The 15,934-nt window shown below is 37.3% G+C and overlaps 2 protein-coding genes across 3 annotated transcripts in view; one reads left to right on the top strand and one right to left on the bottom strand.

Annotated features, from left to right (window-relative positions):
- Nucleotides 1-237: 237 nt before the first annotated feature.
- si:ch211-245h14.1 (uncharacterized protein LOC563420 homolog) lies at nucleotides 238-5,868 on the top strand. The gene is made up of 7 exons (XM_067384211.1): nucleotides 238-332; nucleotides 491-548; nucleotides 687-811; nucleotides 2,571-2,640; nucleotides 2,746-2,979; nucleotides 5,024-5,206; nucleotides 5,593-5,868. The coding sequence occupies exons 1-7, from the start codon at nucleotides 249-251 to the stop codon at nucleotides 5,817-5,819; spliced, it is 981 nt and encodes a 326-aa protein (XP_067240312.1). The 5' UTR covers nucleotides 238-248; the 3' UTR covers nucleotides 5,820-5,868.
- A 63-nt stretch (nucleotides 5,869-5,931) lies between these two features.
- The window catches only part of coq8aa (coenzyme Q8A, genome duplicate a), a 38,704-nt gene continuing 28,701 nt past the window's right edge, over nucleotides 5,932-15,934 (bottom strand). For both annotated transcript variants that reach the window (XM_067384209.1, XM_067384210.1), the window contains 6 exons: nucleotides 13,655-13,748; nucleotides 10,903-11,044; nucleotides 8,631-8,738; nucleotides 8,007-8,072; nucleotides 7,130-7,216; nucleotides 5,932-7,045 (listed from right to left, as the gene is read on the bottom strand). In XM_067384209.1, coding sequence (XP_067240310.1) covers nucleotides 6,752-7,045; nucleotides 7,130-7,216; nucleotides 8,007-8,072; nucleotides 8,631-8,738; nucleotides 10,903-11,044; nucleotides 13,655-13,748 — 791 coding nt within the window. In that variant the 3' untranslated portion in view covers nucleotides 5,932-6,751. The remainder of the gene's footprint in view (nucleotides 7,046-7,129; nucleotides 7,217-8,006; nucleotides 8,073-8,630; nucleotides 8,739-10,902; nucleotides 11,045-13,654; nucleotides 13,749-15,934) is intronic.

Here is a 15,934-nt window from a genome sequence, read left to right as displayed (position 1 = left end):
GCGACACGCCTCCTTTTCTCACCAGCCAATGAGAACGCGCCCTTCCCAAACACACACCAAAAGAGGCGGGTCTCACGTCAAAACAACCTATCGCTAGAGACCACAGGTCCCAGATCAGATTTTGACATGCCTGTGTTGGAACACATTGCTGCGGTTGTTACGCCTTGACTGACTCGGTGTCAGTCTGTATACTGAATTTATGTAATTTAGCTTTATCAACACCAACTTTCGGTTTCAATACAGCAGAAATGAGCAGCTCAGGGTCTTCTTGGTTTTCCGCTGGATTAACGTGGATTAATCCAAACACATTATTTGGGTCCACCAAAGAAAAGGTACAATAAACTAACATTTACAATCTTTCGTGTACTACTAACTAATATTAATAATCCAAAATACGCTGTTGTTAGGGTGCTAGTAAGGAACTGTATATAAAATGGTGCTTTTGTTAAGGTTAGTATTTAACTATAATCTTTATTTTCTTATGTTTAAGAAGGGCAGAGCTCTCCGAGAACAAATCAAGGCAATCTCTGGGTCTTCTGTCCTAGATGGTATGGGTCTCACCTGATAGTAGGCTAATGTTTCTAATGACATGTATTTTATCACACCCCAAGACAAATATAAAAATAAATGTATTAAACCGAAGTTCCTGCATTGTGACATGCTACATTATCTCCACCTGTTTCTAGAAGCAGGAATTGATGATGCTCAAGTCCTTACTTTGACAAGAGAGGATCTGAATGAGCTTTTTCCAGGTATCTGCAACTTTCAGCTCCGAAGGACGATTATGTCGCTTATCACAGACACAGTGAAGGTAATGTCTTCGGTCAAGAAGCTGGTATTGAGTTTCAGTGACCCCCAAATATATTTGGACACTCCTAAGTCTAGGACTTTTGTTGTATTAGATAACACTATATCAAACTTAGAGACTTATGCAAACAAATTATGCTAGACCTTTCCCCAGAACAATCTACCAAAGTCTATTATGGTTACTTGCTCTAAACTGAAGTTCACACAGGTGTCTTTGAAGAGTAACCACAGGTGCAGTTCATTACATTAATTAGGAACATGTTTGACAACCTGCATAGCATAAATAGCTCCATAGCACAAATAGCTATATATATATGCTCCATATACAACCAATCAGGAATAACATTATGACCACCTTCCTAATATTGTGTTGGTCCCACTTTGGCTGCCAAAACAGCCCTTACCCGTTGAGGCATGGACTGCACTAGACCCCTGAAGGTGTGCTGTGGTATCTGGCACCAAGATGTTAGCAGCAGATCCTTTAAGTCCTGTAAGTTGCGAGGTGGGACCTCCATGGATCTGACTTGTTTGTTCAGCACATCCAACAGATGCTCAATTGGATTGAGATCTGGGGAATTTGGAGGCCAAGTCACCACCTCAAACTCATTATTGTGCTCCTCAAACCATTCCATTTCCCAGCAGAACATTGCCCAAATCATCACACAACCTCAGCTGGATTGCCTTCTTCCCTTGCATCCTGTGCAAGTGCATCCTGGTGCCATGTGTTCCCCAGGTAAGCGACACACACGCACCCAGCCATCCACGTGATGTAAAAGAAAACATGATTCATCAGACCAGGTCACTGTCTTCCATTGCTCCGTGGTCCAGTTCTGATGCTCACGTGCCCACTGTTGGCACTTTCGGCGGGTGGACAGGGGTCAGCATGGGCACCCTGACTGGTCTGCGGCTATGCAGCCCCATATGCAACAAACTGTGATGCACTTTTTATTCTGACACCTTTCTATCACAACCAGCATTAACTTCTTGAGCAATTTGAGCTACAGTAGCTCATCTGTTGGATCAGACCACACAGGCCAGCCTTCGCTCCCCACATGCATCAATGAGCCTTGGCAGCCCATGACCCTGTTGCTGGTTCACCACCTATCCTTCCTTGGACCACTTTTGATAGATACTGACCACTGCAGACCGTGAACGCCCCACAAGAGCTGCAGTTTTGGAGATGCTCTGACCATCTAGCCATCACAATTTGGCTCTTGTCAAACTCCCTCAAATCCTTACACTTGCCCATTTTTCCTGCTTCTACAGGTGCGTCCACGCCATATTGTAATTAAAATAACTAAGAGATTCTGGCTCGTAAAAAGAGTTCATATCCTCGTAAAGCTCGTAATTACAGTTTGTAAGCTGGGAGTTTTCTGAAAGCTCCCACATGGCCGCTGTACCATAGAAAAAATAATTCCCAGTCCGAGGGCGTGAACAGCTCTGAATATAATGTCACATGTTGTCATCTCAATATTACGGTAATTACACACAGTGGTGTGAATGCAGCATAACACCCCAACTTTGAGGACAAAATGTTCACTTGCTGCCTATTATATCCCACCCACTAAAAGGTGCCATGATGAAGAGATAAATGTTATTCACTTCACTTGTCAGTGGTCATAATGTTATACCTGATAGGTGTATTTTAGCCATGCTAAATCAATGGTCTTATGTCAAATAGTTCAGCAAGATCACTGTATTTGTTCATATAATAGTATTCATCTGTGATTATTGATTTTTTTTATTTTTTTTATTCCTCCAAGGATTCACTTCGATCTGGCCCAGAAACATTTGCCGGAGCGCTGAAGCATTTAATGCACAAAAACAACAGCAGTGAGTAACTTATAACCCCCACAATATTTAAGTTGTAGCAGAAAACCATTGGACTTTTCTTTTGTAAAAGAGATGTTTCATAGTGGTCTTGCAACTTTGTCCCAGATGATGCTTCTGTTCAGGATGTTTTGAAGGAGTCTCTTCGAGCTTTTAGAGAAATGGAGGAGCAGCTAAAAGCAACACAAGCATCTTTGAAACCATACATTGAGGTCTTGAACAGTCTCACTGAGGCGTCAGCTAGAAAAGAGCACTGGGATACAGAAGGAACTTCAAGCAGGGGAAAATTTCCAAGTCCATCCCAAACAGATTTGAAATCTCCAAATATAACGACTCATTTTGGTGAGTAACGGTAAAAATTCAGTCTCTTGGTAGTAGTGTTGTTGCCATGCCGTCATTTTACGCCGGACTTCTTCACAAACAAGGGTCAGTTAAATACTGGATTTGTACAAAAGGTTAAAATGACGGCACATGGTAGTCGATGGGTTGAATCAACTCCACAATCGTCATTTTGGCTGCGTGAGATTCTCCAGCTTTCTTGTTGTTGAGCAACTGAAGCATGAGCTGTTAAAGCTCCGCCTTCTAGAAAAGGAGGCGGGAGCAGCAGCTCATTTGCATTTAAAGGGACACACAAAAACAGCATGTTTTAATTTGTGTAAAACACCCAAATAGGGGCAAATTTGACAAGCTATAATAAATAATCTGTGGGGTATTTTTAGCTGAAACTTCAGACATATTCTGGGGACACCAGAGACTTATATTACATCTTGTGAAAAGGGGCATAATAGGTCCCCTTTAAGATTTTGCACTTTCAGTGAACACAAAAACAATTTCATATAACATCTGTTAAACGTATATTATTAACCTTACTTTCATGTTATAACTTGGATTACACATTTTTCAGTTTTACACAAATTAGGGTGATTCAAAAATATGTACACCCCACAACAAAAACTGCTACATCTAGTACTTTGTATGGCCTCCATGATTTTTAATGACAGCACCAAGTCTTCTAGGCATGGATTGAACAAGTTGGCGACATTTTGCAACATCAACTTGCAACTTCAAGAATGACCTCTTTTATAGACTGGATGCTGGATGGAGAGTGATGCTCAAATTGTCTCTTCAGAATTCCCCATAGGTGTTCGATTGGGTTCAGATCAGGAGCCACTGAATCACTTTCACCCTGTTCTTCTTCAGAAATCCAACAGTGGCCTTAGATGTGTGTTTAGGATCATTGTCATGTTGGAAAAGTGCACTACGATCAAGGGCACAGAGTGATGGTAGCATCTTCTCTTTCAGTATAGAGCAGTATATCTGTGAATTCATGATGCCATCAATGAAACGCAGCTCTCCGACACCAGCAGCACTCACATAAGGACGCTACCACCACCACGTTTCACTGTAGGAACCATGCATTTTTCTTTGTATTCCTCACCTTTGCGGCGCCATGCAGTTTTGAAGCCATCAGTTCCAAAAACATTTATCTTGGTCTCATCACTCCAGAGTAAAGAGTCCCAGTAGTCTTCATCTTTGTCAGCATGGGCCCTGGCAAACTCTAGGTGGGCTTTTTTGTGCCTGGGCTTTAGGAGAGGCTTCTTTCGTGGACGGCACCGCATGCCATTCCTCTGCTGTACTGTGTCACGGGAAATAGTCACCCCAGTTTGGCTTTCTACTTTAGATAACTGCAGTGAACTTGCATGCTGATTTTCTTCAACCCTTCTCATCAGAAGACGCTCCTGTCGAGGTGTTAACTTCCATGGATGACCTCAAAGTCTCTGATATGGTTGCAGTTCCATCTTTTTTAAATTTTTGTACCACTTTTGCTACAGTATTCTGACTGATTAGTAAAGCTTTGCTGATCTTCTTGTAGCCTTCACCTTTCTGGTGTAAAGAAATTTTCTTTCTCAGGTCTTGTGACATTTCTCTTCCATGTGGTGCCATTGCTGACAGCATGAAATGGGAAGGGGTTTTAACACCCTTTTATAGTCAACTGTGTAATGAAAAATTAGACTCACCTGTGGTTGAATTCTTGTTAAATTAGACATTTGTAGTCTAAAATGTAGCTTTGCTCCAGAGACTTTCAGTGGGTATACTCATTTTTGTATCACCCTAATTTGAGTGAAACTGAAAAGTTATATTATTAACCTTGCTTTCATGTTACAAGTTAAACAGATGTTATATTAAACTTAGTCTTGTCAACATTTTGGAAATTGTTTTTGTGTTCATTGAGATATTGTTTAAAATGTTACTTTTCAAAGGGGGTGTACTCATTTACACTGAGCACTGTATATCTCGCTCTATATAAAATCTAGGTTAAATGAAAAAGTACAAAAACTTCTGGAGCCCACTTTTCATACCACCCTCCTAATATATTTCTTTGCAGAGCCTTCAGTCAGAGTGCATCCATTTACATGTGGCCGAACCTTGGGAGTTGACATGCAAATTCTAAAACAGCTCAAGGGAGTTACAGAGAGTGAATTGTGGGATTGTCAGTTGATACTGGTCTTCTGTCCCGTAGTATCACGATCTGGAACTGACATTGAAGAAGCACTGAGGAAAATTCCAGGTAATTATTCATTACAATGTTTAACTAGTTTTCACAACACATCTGTATTAAAGCTTGTTTCCACCAGAGAATAAAAAAAGTAATTGCAACCTTTTATGTCAAAATTCTGACTTCCACAATTGCAAGTTTATATCTCGCTATTGAAAGTTATAAACTAATAATTTCAATTCTGACTTTGGTTTCTTGGATCTATAATTTACAGTATCATAGTGTCAGTCCTTCATAGACATTTATTTTATTTTTTATGATTGTTTTGGACGGTGTAAGCTGAATTTAAATGTGGTCTATCAATAAAATTTCCTTGCTTATGTTACAAAGTCTTCCTGCACCTTGCTCAATTTTAAATACAATTCTAATGTTAAATCATTCTCTTTTTATCTTCACAGCTGATAAACCAGCAGTCCTGGTGACGATGTACCATACATTCAACCCTAACTATATGTGTCCCAGCTATAATATATCATCTTCTCAAGCGAATATTGTGGAACATGTTAACATACTCTTCCATGACTCACAACAGGGTCTTCTGAGGTGTGCAACAAATGAACATGCAATTACCAAACTTCAGTCTGTCTTGCGATCGTTTACTTGTACCGGTGTCTCGCAACACTAAAGCTACTAATTATTACAAATTGATTCAATACTTGTCTGTTATATGGTCATATGAATGGACAAAAATCAACAAGTCTACTAATAAACATTTATGACTGGTTTGTTGATTCAAAAATTTAATATATTCAGACAATTTCATCACAATTTTTAGTAAGAATGCCAATAGCAGGAAGATTAGAAAAAAGCCTTTTCCACCAATGCTCTGATATCATGCCATAACGCTTTTTTTCTTGTTCTCACCTTCTTGTAGGCACATTTAAATTCATGTACATCTCGCACATCAGAGAAGTGATACCTCACACCATCATGATTAATATCCTGGCTTTTTAAAATGCATTGAGAAGTTTTTACAGGCTAAAACAAGCAAGCTTGTAGCCAACCTACATAGATAACACATATGCGACCGTAAGCAGGCGCATCAAAAACCTGCACTGATTTCTGATCCTTTCCTTCAGGAACTTCCCTTTATCATACTTTGGCCTATATTGTGCGCATCATTCACATCACAAACCGAAAAAAGAAAAATAAACATTGTAATGCTTTCTCAAACAATATATGCATTGGAGTTAATATACTGATTTAGGGAGACGGTCCTCACAAACTTAGTCCAGCAACCCGGAAAAAACTGTTGGCTTGGCTATGAAATGTCCTACAGCCAATCGCCATGCCTGATGATTAACGAACTTTTCCAGGTTATAGGAATTTCCGTAGGCACATAGATGCATCCGTCTGAATAGCAAACTTTGTACCACATGACCATGATTAATCATGGATATTATCTCCCATTAACACACTCAGAAGGAAAAACAAAATTCGAAAACAAACATGTATGATGGTAAGGTTGGGTCAGTCGAGACAAAAGTGCCGTTTGTTTACATTCGAGTGATTGGCCAGAGCATTTTGTGCTTATCAAAGTTTCTTTTGTTTGCCCCGTCACTGGCTTGGTCCTTTCTTTTTATTACTCCAGTAGTTGTTGTAGGCCTTGTCGAACATGTTCTTGCAGCAGAGCTTCGCGTTCAGGCGGGAGCAGATGAGGAAGGAGCCGCCCATTTTGCGATGCAGGGAATAGGTTTCTTCTGGTGGAGGGATGAGCCGCTGTTTCAGCATGACGGGGATGAGGTTGTGGATGCGCTCCGTGGTGCTCTGCGCACCAAAGTCAAAGGGCTCCACAGAGGCAAAAGCCTCGCCCAGGATCATCACCGCATCCACGTGGGCGTTCACCATGACCTGGATGAGGAGAAGAGGTTGTATTGACGTGACTGTCGTATGTGAAGCCCCAAACACAAAATTTTAAAAATTGCATTTTCCTACCTTAGTCTCATAACCAGTCAAGAACTTCATTTCTATGGATTGCTTCAGCACTCCTTCTCGATCACCATCTGCTGCAGCTTTGATGATCTGTTTTAAAGAGAAAGGTAGTTTAAGAAAGGAAATATTATACAATCGTTTACTTCCCGCTGAAGTGCCTTTGAACGCACAGCATTATTAAATGTGTTGACGTAATTTCAACTGAAACAGGAAGACATGGCGGGACATATTGAACAGCTTCTCCCCTTTTTTGAAATGGCCAATAGCGTTTTGTTTATATCACAGCTGTTGAGCTTGGTAAAACCTCAGTTTCCTTCTAATCTCTAACCATTTCTCCTCCTAATCTTCTCCATATCGCTTTAAATATAGCATTCATTGCAGAATTCAGATGTGTCCGATACGTTTTGTGGTCTGCGCCAACTAGCGGATATGATCCAATATGTGCTATCGTGTCTCTGGACCAGAGCAGACTGTGTGCGCTGCGGTTCGCGTGACACCAGATTTCATTCGCCCCAATGGAAAGCATATTTACACTGTCTGAATCGTTTCCTATCCCCTATATAGTGCACTATGTGCCATTCACCATGTAAAAAATATAAAAATGTGTGAACAATTGACCAATTTGTTCAGCGTCTAAGTGCGGGACACTTTAGATTCTAAAGAACATTTGATTATACAGAAGATATGAGAAGCTGAAGTCCATTGTCATTAAAATCTGTGAAATCTGTTTTAGCAGAAAAGAGAGACTAAGTTGTGAATGCTTATATCATTGTTTTGGAACACACCAGTTTATCCATAAAATTAAGGCTAACATATTCATACTAAAAGATTAAAAAAAAATACATTTTGATTACAGGGGGACTTTAAACTGTATGTTTACCTCGATATAAAGATCAGTGAAACTCTCTTCAAACCCTCTCGTTGCACCAAAGTCCAACAAAGCAACCTGTGGATTGAAGAACAGCTTGATTATTCAAAAAAAACCAAAAAACAAAACAACTTAAATGCTTTTAATTTACTGAAAAAAACATGCTCAATTGAAATAAATATAATATTATATAATACACTAATAATGTAATTTATAGTAAACAAATTCATTATTTAAAAAAAATTATTTTAAATAATTGCTGTTCTTTTGAACTTTCTTATTTAATAAAGATTCCTGAAAAAAATGCATCACTGTTTCCACAAAAATATTAAGCAGCGAGTTATCAACACTGATAATAACGAATGTTTCTTGAGAACCAAATCAGCGTATTATAATGATTTCTGAAAGATCATGTGCCACTAAAGTTTGGAGTAATGTATGCAAAAAATAGGTATATATAAAATAGTCGTCAACCTATGAAATAAAAGTATAGGAATAACATAGTGAACAAAACTAATGTTTAATAAATCTAAGCTATCTCATATTTCAGTTTCCAGTATACAAAGTGCGTCTACACTTGTGACTGGTTGTTTAAGTAAGCAACTAGGAAAGATCAATGATCAATCTCTTACGTACCCTGTGGGTTTGTGGATCATAAAAGAAATTGGACCAGTTGGGATCCGTCTGCATGTATCTGAACTCGAAGAGCTCCCTCAGACACAGGGTCAGGATATTCTCGCAGATCTGAGCATCAATAAAAAGTGTTATGACACCTGCACTGGACTGCTATAAATTCACAGTATTAATGCATTAAAGCATATACAGTACTTAGTATAAAGTAATAGATCAGTTCGAACTCAAAACAAATTTCCCACTGTTTACAAACTACATAACGGATGCAGATTTAAATCATACTTGTACGGTCTGTTTAAAATATTCAATCACATTTATTGCCTTCATTCATGTTAAAGTACACCATTTTCTCTATTCAGGGTTTGGTCAACACTTTTTATTTATTTTAAACTTCATTCCTTAAATATTTTGGTATGGACATGACCTTGTTTCAACTTTGCCCTACTAATGCAACAAAACACTTCCACCACCAGGTGGTGATAATGCTCCAGGAAGCCCACTGGCTTTCATACTGGGCACATGTGAGACTATGACACGTCATAGAATTTAATGTGGCCTGATACCACACCAAACTAATGTGGCTTTACTTATATAACTTACAAAACAGTAAGTTATATACATGCAACTTACTGTAGATCACAGAAGGAGAACTGAAAGTACTAGATATTAAAATGAAAATACGTTTTCCCGTTTTTTGTTTTAATAATATAACTTACTGGACTGAAGCAACCAACCTAGGTTGATTATCCATTCATACTTTTTTTTTTTAAAAAGGAAAATCATTTAAAAAATGTATCATATGACACATCAGGCTTTTGTTCATTTGTACATCTCACAATCATAATAGTTGAACTGAATTATATGTTTTGCCCCCACAATAAAAACTGCAGAGATTTGATCATAAAACTAACCATTTAAATATAATCTTACTAAGACACATTATTGGGAGACATAAAGTGAAAACTGATATTTATATGCATTTATGTAATAGTGTGCTATATTGTTATAAAGATCTCATTGATTTACATGACATTCTGGTCATATAAATATCAGCAAATGCACCAAATTGCATATTTTGCTCAGTTTACCGAATGAAACTTAAGTGTTTTTTTCCTCAAGTATGAGATCCATATTCTCCTATATCATACTATATGAGCCATTAAAGCCTGAAGTGTCAAATATGATAACAAAAAACAAACCAGTTATATATTATATATATTTAATATTTTTATATTAAATTTTTTTTTTTTTTTTTTTTTTATTAGGGCTGTCAAGCGGTTAAAATATTTAATCTAATTAATTACACAATCTGGCGATTAATTAATCTAATTAAATCGCACATCAAATTTGGCTGAGAAACCCAAAAGAAAAAGAGACATCATCATCAAAGAGACATTACAAAAAGTAGCTTTAGAAAGAAATATTTTCTTTGATTCAACATGAGGGTGAGTAAATGACATAATTTTCATTTTTGGGTAAACTAACCGTTTAATGTTTTATTACTGTTATTTATAGGGAAATATGATTTTTATAGTGATACTCTAAAACTGCCAGTAGGTGGCGGTAAATGTCTTAATGAGTGAGTCATTTATAAGTCATTCATTCATTCGATTCGTTCAAATGGCTGATTCATTCAGGAATCAAGTAAATGACGCTCTTTATCAATGGGCCAATGAATCATTGATTCACCCGATTGATTCGCTCAAAACGCGGATTCATTCAGAAACGAAACCGCTGTGTTTTGCTCGGAGACGCAGGGCACAACCGTTCTGCTCTGGCTTTATAGATAATATTTTCATTGGCAAAATTGAACAAAAGCAGACAATATTATGTCTAAAATATAACAGTGTTAACTTCTGATTTATTGAATTTCACATTTGCACTCGTGCTATTCGGAACAAAAAACAGCACTCGTGTGATATTGCGCTCGTTACTGGTGTGATATTGCTTAACTATACGAGACAACAACTCACAGGGGCATTTTTGAAAAATTAGTTGAATTTAGGATCATATCACGCAGCGAGTTGTTTACCTGCTTCATATTCGTCATCAGTCAACAAATGACATACGTAGGTCAGGGGCGTGGCGGGCGCGTTAATTAAAATTAATAATTTTAACTCGTTACTTTTCACTGTAACTAATTAATCTAATTAACGCGTTAAACCAACAGCCCTAATATATATATATATTTTGTCTGAAGATTCAATAAACCTAAAAAATGTGATTACTTCATATGTCAGTACAGGGTTACTGGTTTAACAGCACCAGTGAATACCTCATTTTTCAGCTCTTGTGACAGTCCTTCAGCCTGATCCAAAGGAAACCCAGGCACCAGTTCGGTGGTGAGGACGTGCTGGCCGCTGAGTTCATCGATTACCTCAGGCACATAGAAGAAGGGGTGATCTTTCAGAAGCTCCCTGTCAAAAACCACAAAACTTCTGAGTCACTGAGCACAAGTAAGCCACCCCGTAAAAGCATGCCACCCCGCACGTGCACCACAGACAGGACGTGCTGATGAACACACGCACACGTCTGGTTCTGAGGGATGTGGGAAAAGCTGTGATGCTATTCTCTGGGCGTGAGGAGTTCCCAAATGTGATACTTCAGCTTGAAATTACAGCTTGTTAAGCAATAATGGGTACGTCAGCTTTGAATTAAAGTTTACAGCACTAGGTGATGAGTCAAGATAGAAATTTGAAAACGTATCTAGCTTTATAAAGGTAATGTTAGAAATGGCTATACTAACTATACTGAGGCTTTTTAACAAGGTAATATATAAGTATCAGATGATACTTTTTTAAATCAGAGCCATATTTAGCTGCAAATAAACTTATAAATAAATTAATTAATTTTGACAACAGATTCTTTGAAAACATGCAAATGAATCAAAAGGAAGTAAATTAATACATAATAACAAACAAACAAACAAAACAAAAATGCTGCCACATAGACACTTATGCACTTCAAAAAGTAATTTTCTTCCTCAGTATTTTTGAATGGTTATCCATAACATTCTTAAATCAATAGTATATTTAATTGAGATGTAAAATGACAGTTTTCTTTAAAAAATTAGAATAATTTCTCTTGTTTTAAAAGGGTTAGTTCACCCAAAAATTTAATTTCTGTCATTAATTACTCACCCTCATGTCATCCCAAACCTGTAAGACCTTTGTCTGTGGAACACAAATTAAGATATTTTTGATGAAATCTGAGCCCGAGGGTATCTGATCCACACATACAGGCTGCAACAACATTGCACCTTTTGAAGTCCAGAAAAGTACTAAAAACCCTGTTAAAACCATCAACGTGACTACAGTGGTTCAACCTTAATATTATGAAGCGACAAGAATACTTTGTGCGCAAAAACAAAACAAAAATAACGGCTTTATTCAACAAATTCGTATGTCCCCATCATACTGCTACGCTATTGTCTTGCAGCGCTTCCGTGTTTATGTTTGAACGCGAGCTCACGCATGTCGTGCTGCTTATGTGACCAGAGCCGACCAATACCAAGTCGCCGTTCAGACATAAACACAAAAGCTCTGCAATGACAATAGTGTAGCTGTATGACAGGGGACAGACGAATTTGTTGAGTAAAGTCATTATTTTTGTTTTGATTTGTTTTGTGCACAAAAAGTGTTCTCGTCGGTTGAACCACTGTAGTCGCGTCTTCAGTACCTTTCTGGACCTCAAAATGTGCAATGTCGTTGATGCCTATGTGTGGATCAGATACCCTCGGATTTCATCAAAAACATCTTAATTTGTGTTCCAAAGATGAATGTAGGTCTTATGGGTTTGGGACAACATGAGAGTGTGAGTAATTAATGACAGAAATTTCGTTTTTGGGTGAACTTAACATGCCATTCTGCATCTCAAGTAAATATATCTTGATGTTTGTACTAGAAAACAAGAGTAAAATATTAAATAAGAAAGTTAATTTTGCAGTGTGTACCGAGTGATGACTGGACTTAGTTGAACCAGTTCAATTCACATATGATTAATTTTCAGAGTTATTTTTACTGTTAATATTATTCCAATACATTCATGTTTTCTGTAAAGCTACAATGTTTGAATAAAGCTAAACATACCGAACAATGAGCAACTGTTGTAAGAGAAGCTTTTGCGCTTTTTTAATGTAAATATATGGAGGACTGGTGAGATTTTAAACACAATTTAACAGAAATTATTCAAATATATGAGAAATATACTGTATATTCTGTAAAATTAGCAACAGTGACAACAGAGGTCAATTGTACAAATGAACCAATTCAATAAAATCAATCAGACTACATGACAAAAAGAAGATATACTAGAAGAATGTGTTAGATTATTTCCTCAGCTCTTTCGGATGTAAGGCTGTGTGTGCAATGTTTGTTTACACTGCGTTAATACTTAGAGGAAGCAAACATGTTGCATTATTTTAAAACAAGCTAATCTACTGAACACTGATATGCTCATTGATTTACTCAAAGATAAAAGACACACATCCCATCCTGAATGCATGAACGTAACTATATCTCTCTATTGGAACGTTTCATTCTTCTCCCTCTCTGTGAAGTCAGGCTCCCCAGTGGAGAAGCATGGGCTTATTGTCAATTGTTATTATTACATTTGTGCTATATTTAAAATGTTACTGTGCAAACTGTTCCTTAAAATCAAATCATTCAAACCCTGGCCTACAAGGTAGGCTGAAAAGGACAAGCGATTATTTTTAGCCCGGTGTTGAGGCCACAACGCTCCAGAGAAGCTGTTATACAAGGATACAGAAGTGCACAATCATTCTGAGCAGTTGTAATGTTTATTTCGTGTGCGTAAACCTTCTTTTTAAAGAGTGTTATGGCACAGGATAGATTTAGCTCAAATATCAGTTACATAGCTGCCTGAAATGTCTTGTAAGAGCCAGCAGGCCGCCTGTGAGCCCTCAGACCGCCCGTGATTTTATAGAGGGGTAGATTAACGGATACAATGATGGGATGCTCTGAATTAGCAGTGAGAAAAACGTCTCCCGCTTGTTTTTGTTCACTCACTTGAATTTCCGAGCACACTTGGCTTCCCTTATGTAATCGCACTCCAGCGCCAGCTCACGTCGCATCACATCTATCAAATGCTCTGGAAACAGACCTACATGATCGGAGACACAGTCAGAAATGAGTCAGTAGGTGAGTGTTTATTTGGAAAAAAAAAAAAAAAAAAAAAAATCACCAAGAATTACCAAGAGGTTGCACTCACAATACTTGAAATTTGGGTGTGTATACTTTCGTTGTGAAAAAAGTGCACTTAAATTGTATTGAGTGTGTATTTGTAGTGTACTTCAAATCATAAATGTATATTTAAAAAACAAAAAACTGTACTTGCAGATAATAAAATATTAATGAAATAAAGGGCCACTTAAGGATTGAAACAATTTCATGACATTTCTAAATCCATTTAAGTACACCTTGTAATACTGTCAAATTTAAAAGTTTTACTTTACAGTATATTTTAAATCATTTGTTGTACTTTAAAGAAGCTAATTACAAGTATTTACAAATACATGACATACATTTCAATAAAAATTACATTAAAGTATAATAGTATATTAAATAATTATATATTTTAAAGTATATTTTAGTTTACAATAAATGCTTGTCAGTATATTTGGCAGTACACTTTAACCATATTTCAAAGACAATACAAGTATTTATGAAATTATAAATATATACTTAAAAAGGGACAGTTCACCCAAAAATATCCCATGATTTTCTCACCCTCAAGGCATCCTAGGAGTATGTGACTTACGATACATGATGATCTTCTTTCAGACAAACACAATCAGCGTTATATTAAAAAATATCCTCGCTCTTCCAGGCTTTATAATGGAAGTGAATGGGGGCGCTGTGTTTTGTAGCCCAAAAAAGTGCATCCATCCATCCATCATAAAAATAATCCACGTGACTCCAGGAGGTTAATAAAGGCCTTCTGAAGTGAAGCAATGGATTTTTGTAAAAATATCCATATTTAAAAAAACTTTATAAATTTTAAACTAGCTTCCGGTAAAACAGCCGTACACATTCTACGCAAGACGAGTTTTGATAGAAGAGTAAACATTGACCCGATGCATGACATATTGACAAATGCAGAAGAGGACAAACAAAACACTGGTCACAAATTAGAAGTCTAAAATGAAAAAAGAGAAATGTCGGAGGATTTCGATATTTGCATTTCATACAAACCCGATTCCAAAAAAGTTGGGACACCGTACAAATTGTGAATAAAAAAGGAATGCAATAATTTACAAATCTCATAAACTTATATTTTATTCACAATAGAATATAGATAACATATCAAATGTTGAAAATGAGACGTTTTGAAATGTCATGCCCATTTTCTCTGGGCCAAGGCTCATTTAAAATGGACTGTGGTAAAGTGGAAAACCTTTCTGTGGTCAGACGAATCAAAATTTGAAATTCTTTTTGGAAAACTGGGATGCCATGTCATCTGGACTAAAGAGGACAAGGACAACCAAAGTTGTTATCAGCGCTCAGTTCAGAAGCCTGCATCTCTGATGGTATGGGGTTGCATGAGTGCGTGTAGCAGGGGCAGCTTACACATCTGGAAAGGCACCATCAATGCTGAAAGGTATATCCAAGTTCTAGAACAACATATGCTCCCTTCCAGACGTCGTCTCTTTCAGGGAAGACCTTGCATTTTCCAATATGATAATGCCAGACCACATACTGCATCAATTACAACATCATGGCTGCGTAGAAGAAGGATCCAGGTACTGAAATGGCCAGACTACAGTCCAGATCTTTCACCCATAGAAAACATTTGGTGCATCATAAAGAGAAAGACGCAACAAAGAAGACCTAAGACAGTTGAGCAACTAGAAGCCTGTATTAGACAGGAATGGGAAAACATTCCTATTCCTAAACTTGAGCAATTTGTCTCCTCAGTCCCCAGACGTTTGCAGACTGTTATAAAAAGAAGAGGGGATGCCACACAGGGCCTTGTCCCAACTTTTTTGAGATGTGTTGATGCCATGAAATTTAAAAATCAACTTATTTTCCCCTTAAAATGATACATTTTCTCAGTTTAAACATTTGATGTCATCTATGTTGTATTCTGTAAATTTGAAACTTCCACATCATTGCATTCTGTTTTTATTCACAATTTGTACAGTGTCTCAACTTTTTTGGAATCGGATTTGTATAAATTTAAACGAATTGCAATTAAGTGTTAGAAAACATTACATTCAGTTCACACTTAAAAGTGCAGTATGTAATATTGACAGCTAGTGGTTGAACTTGGTACTGCAGTCCAAATTC

This window comes from Chanodichthys erythropterus, chromosome 4, assembly GCF_024489055.1.
Source record: "Chanodichthys erythropterus isolate Z2021 chromosome 4, ASM2448905v1, whole genome shotgun sequence".
NCBI classification, from domain to species: domain Eukaryota; kingdom Metazoa; phylum Chordata; class Actinopteri; order Cypriniformes; family Xenocyprididae; genus Chanodichthys; species Chanodichthys erythropterus.
Note: the sequence above shows the minus strand (reverse complement) of the source record. Positions and strands in the feature narration are given on the sequence as shown.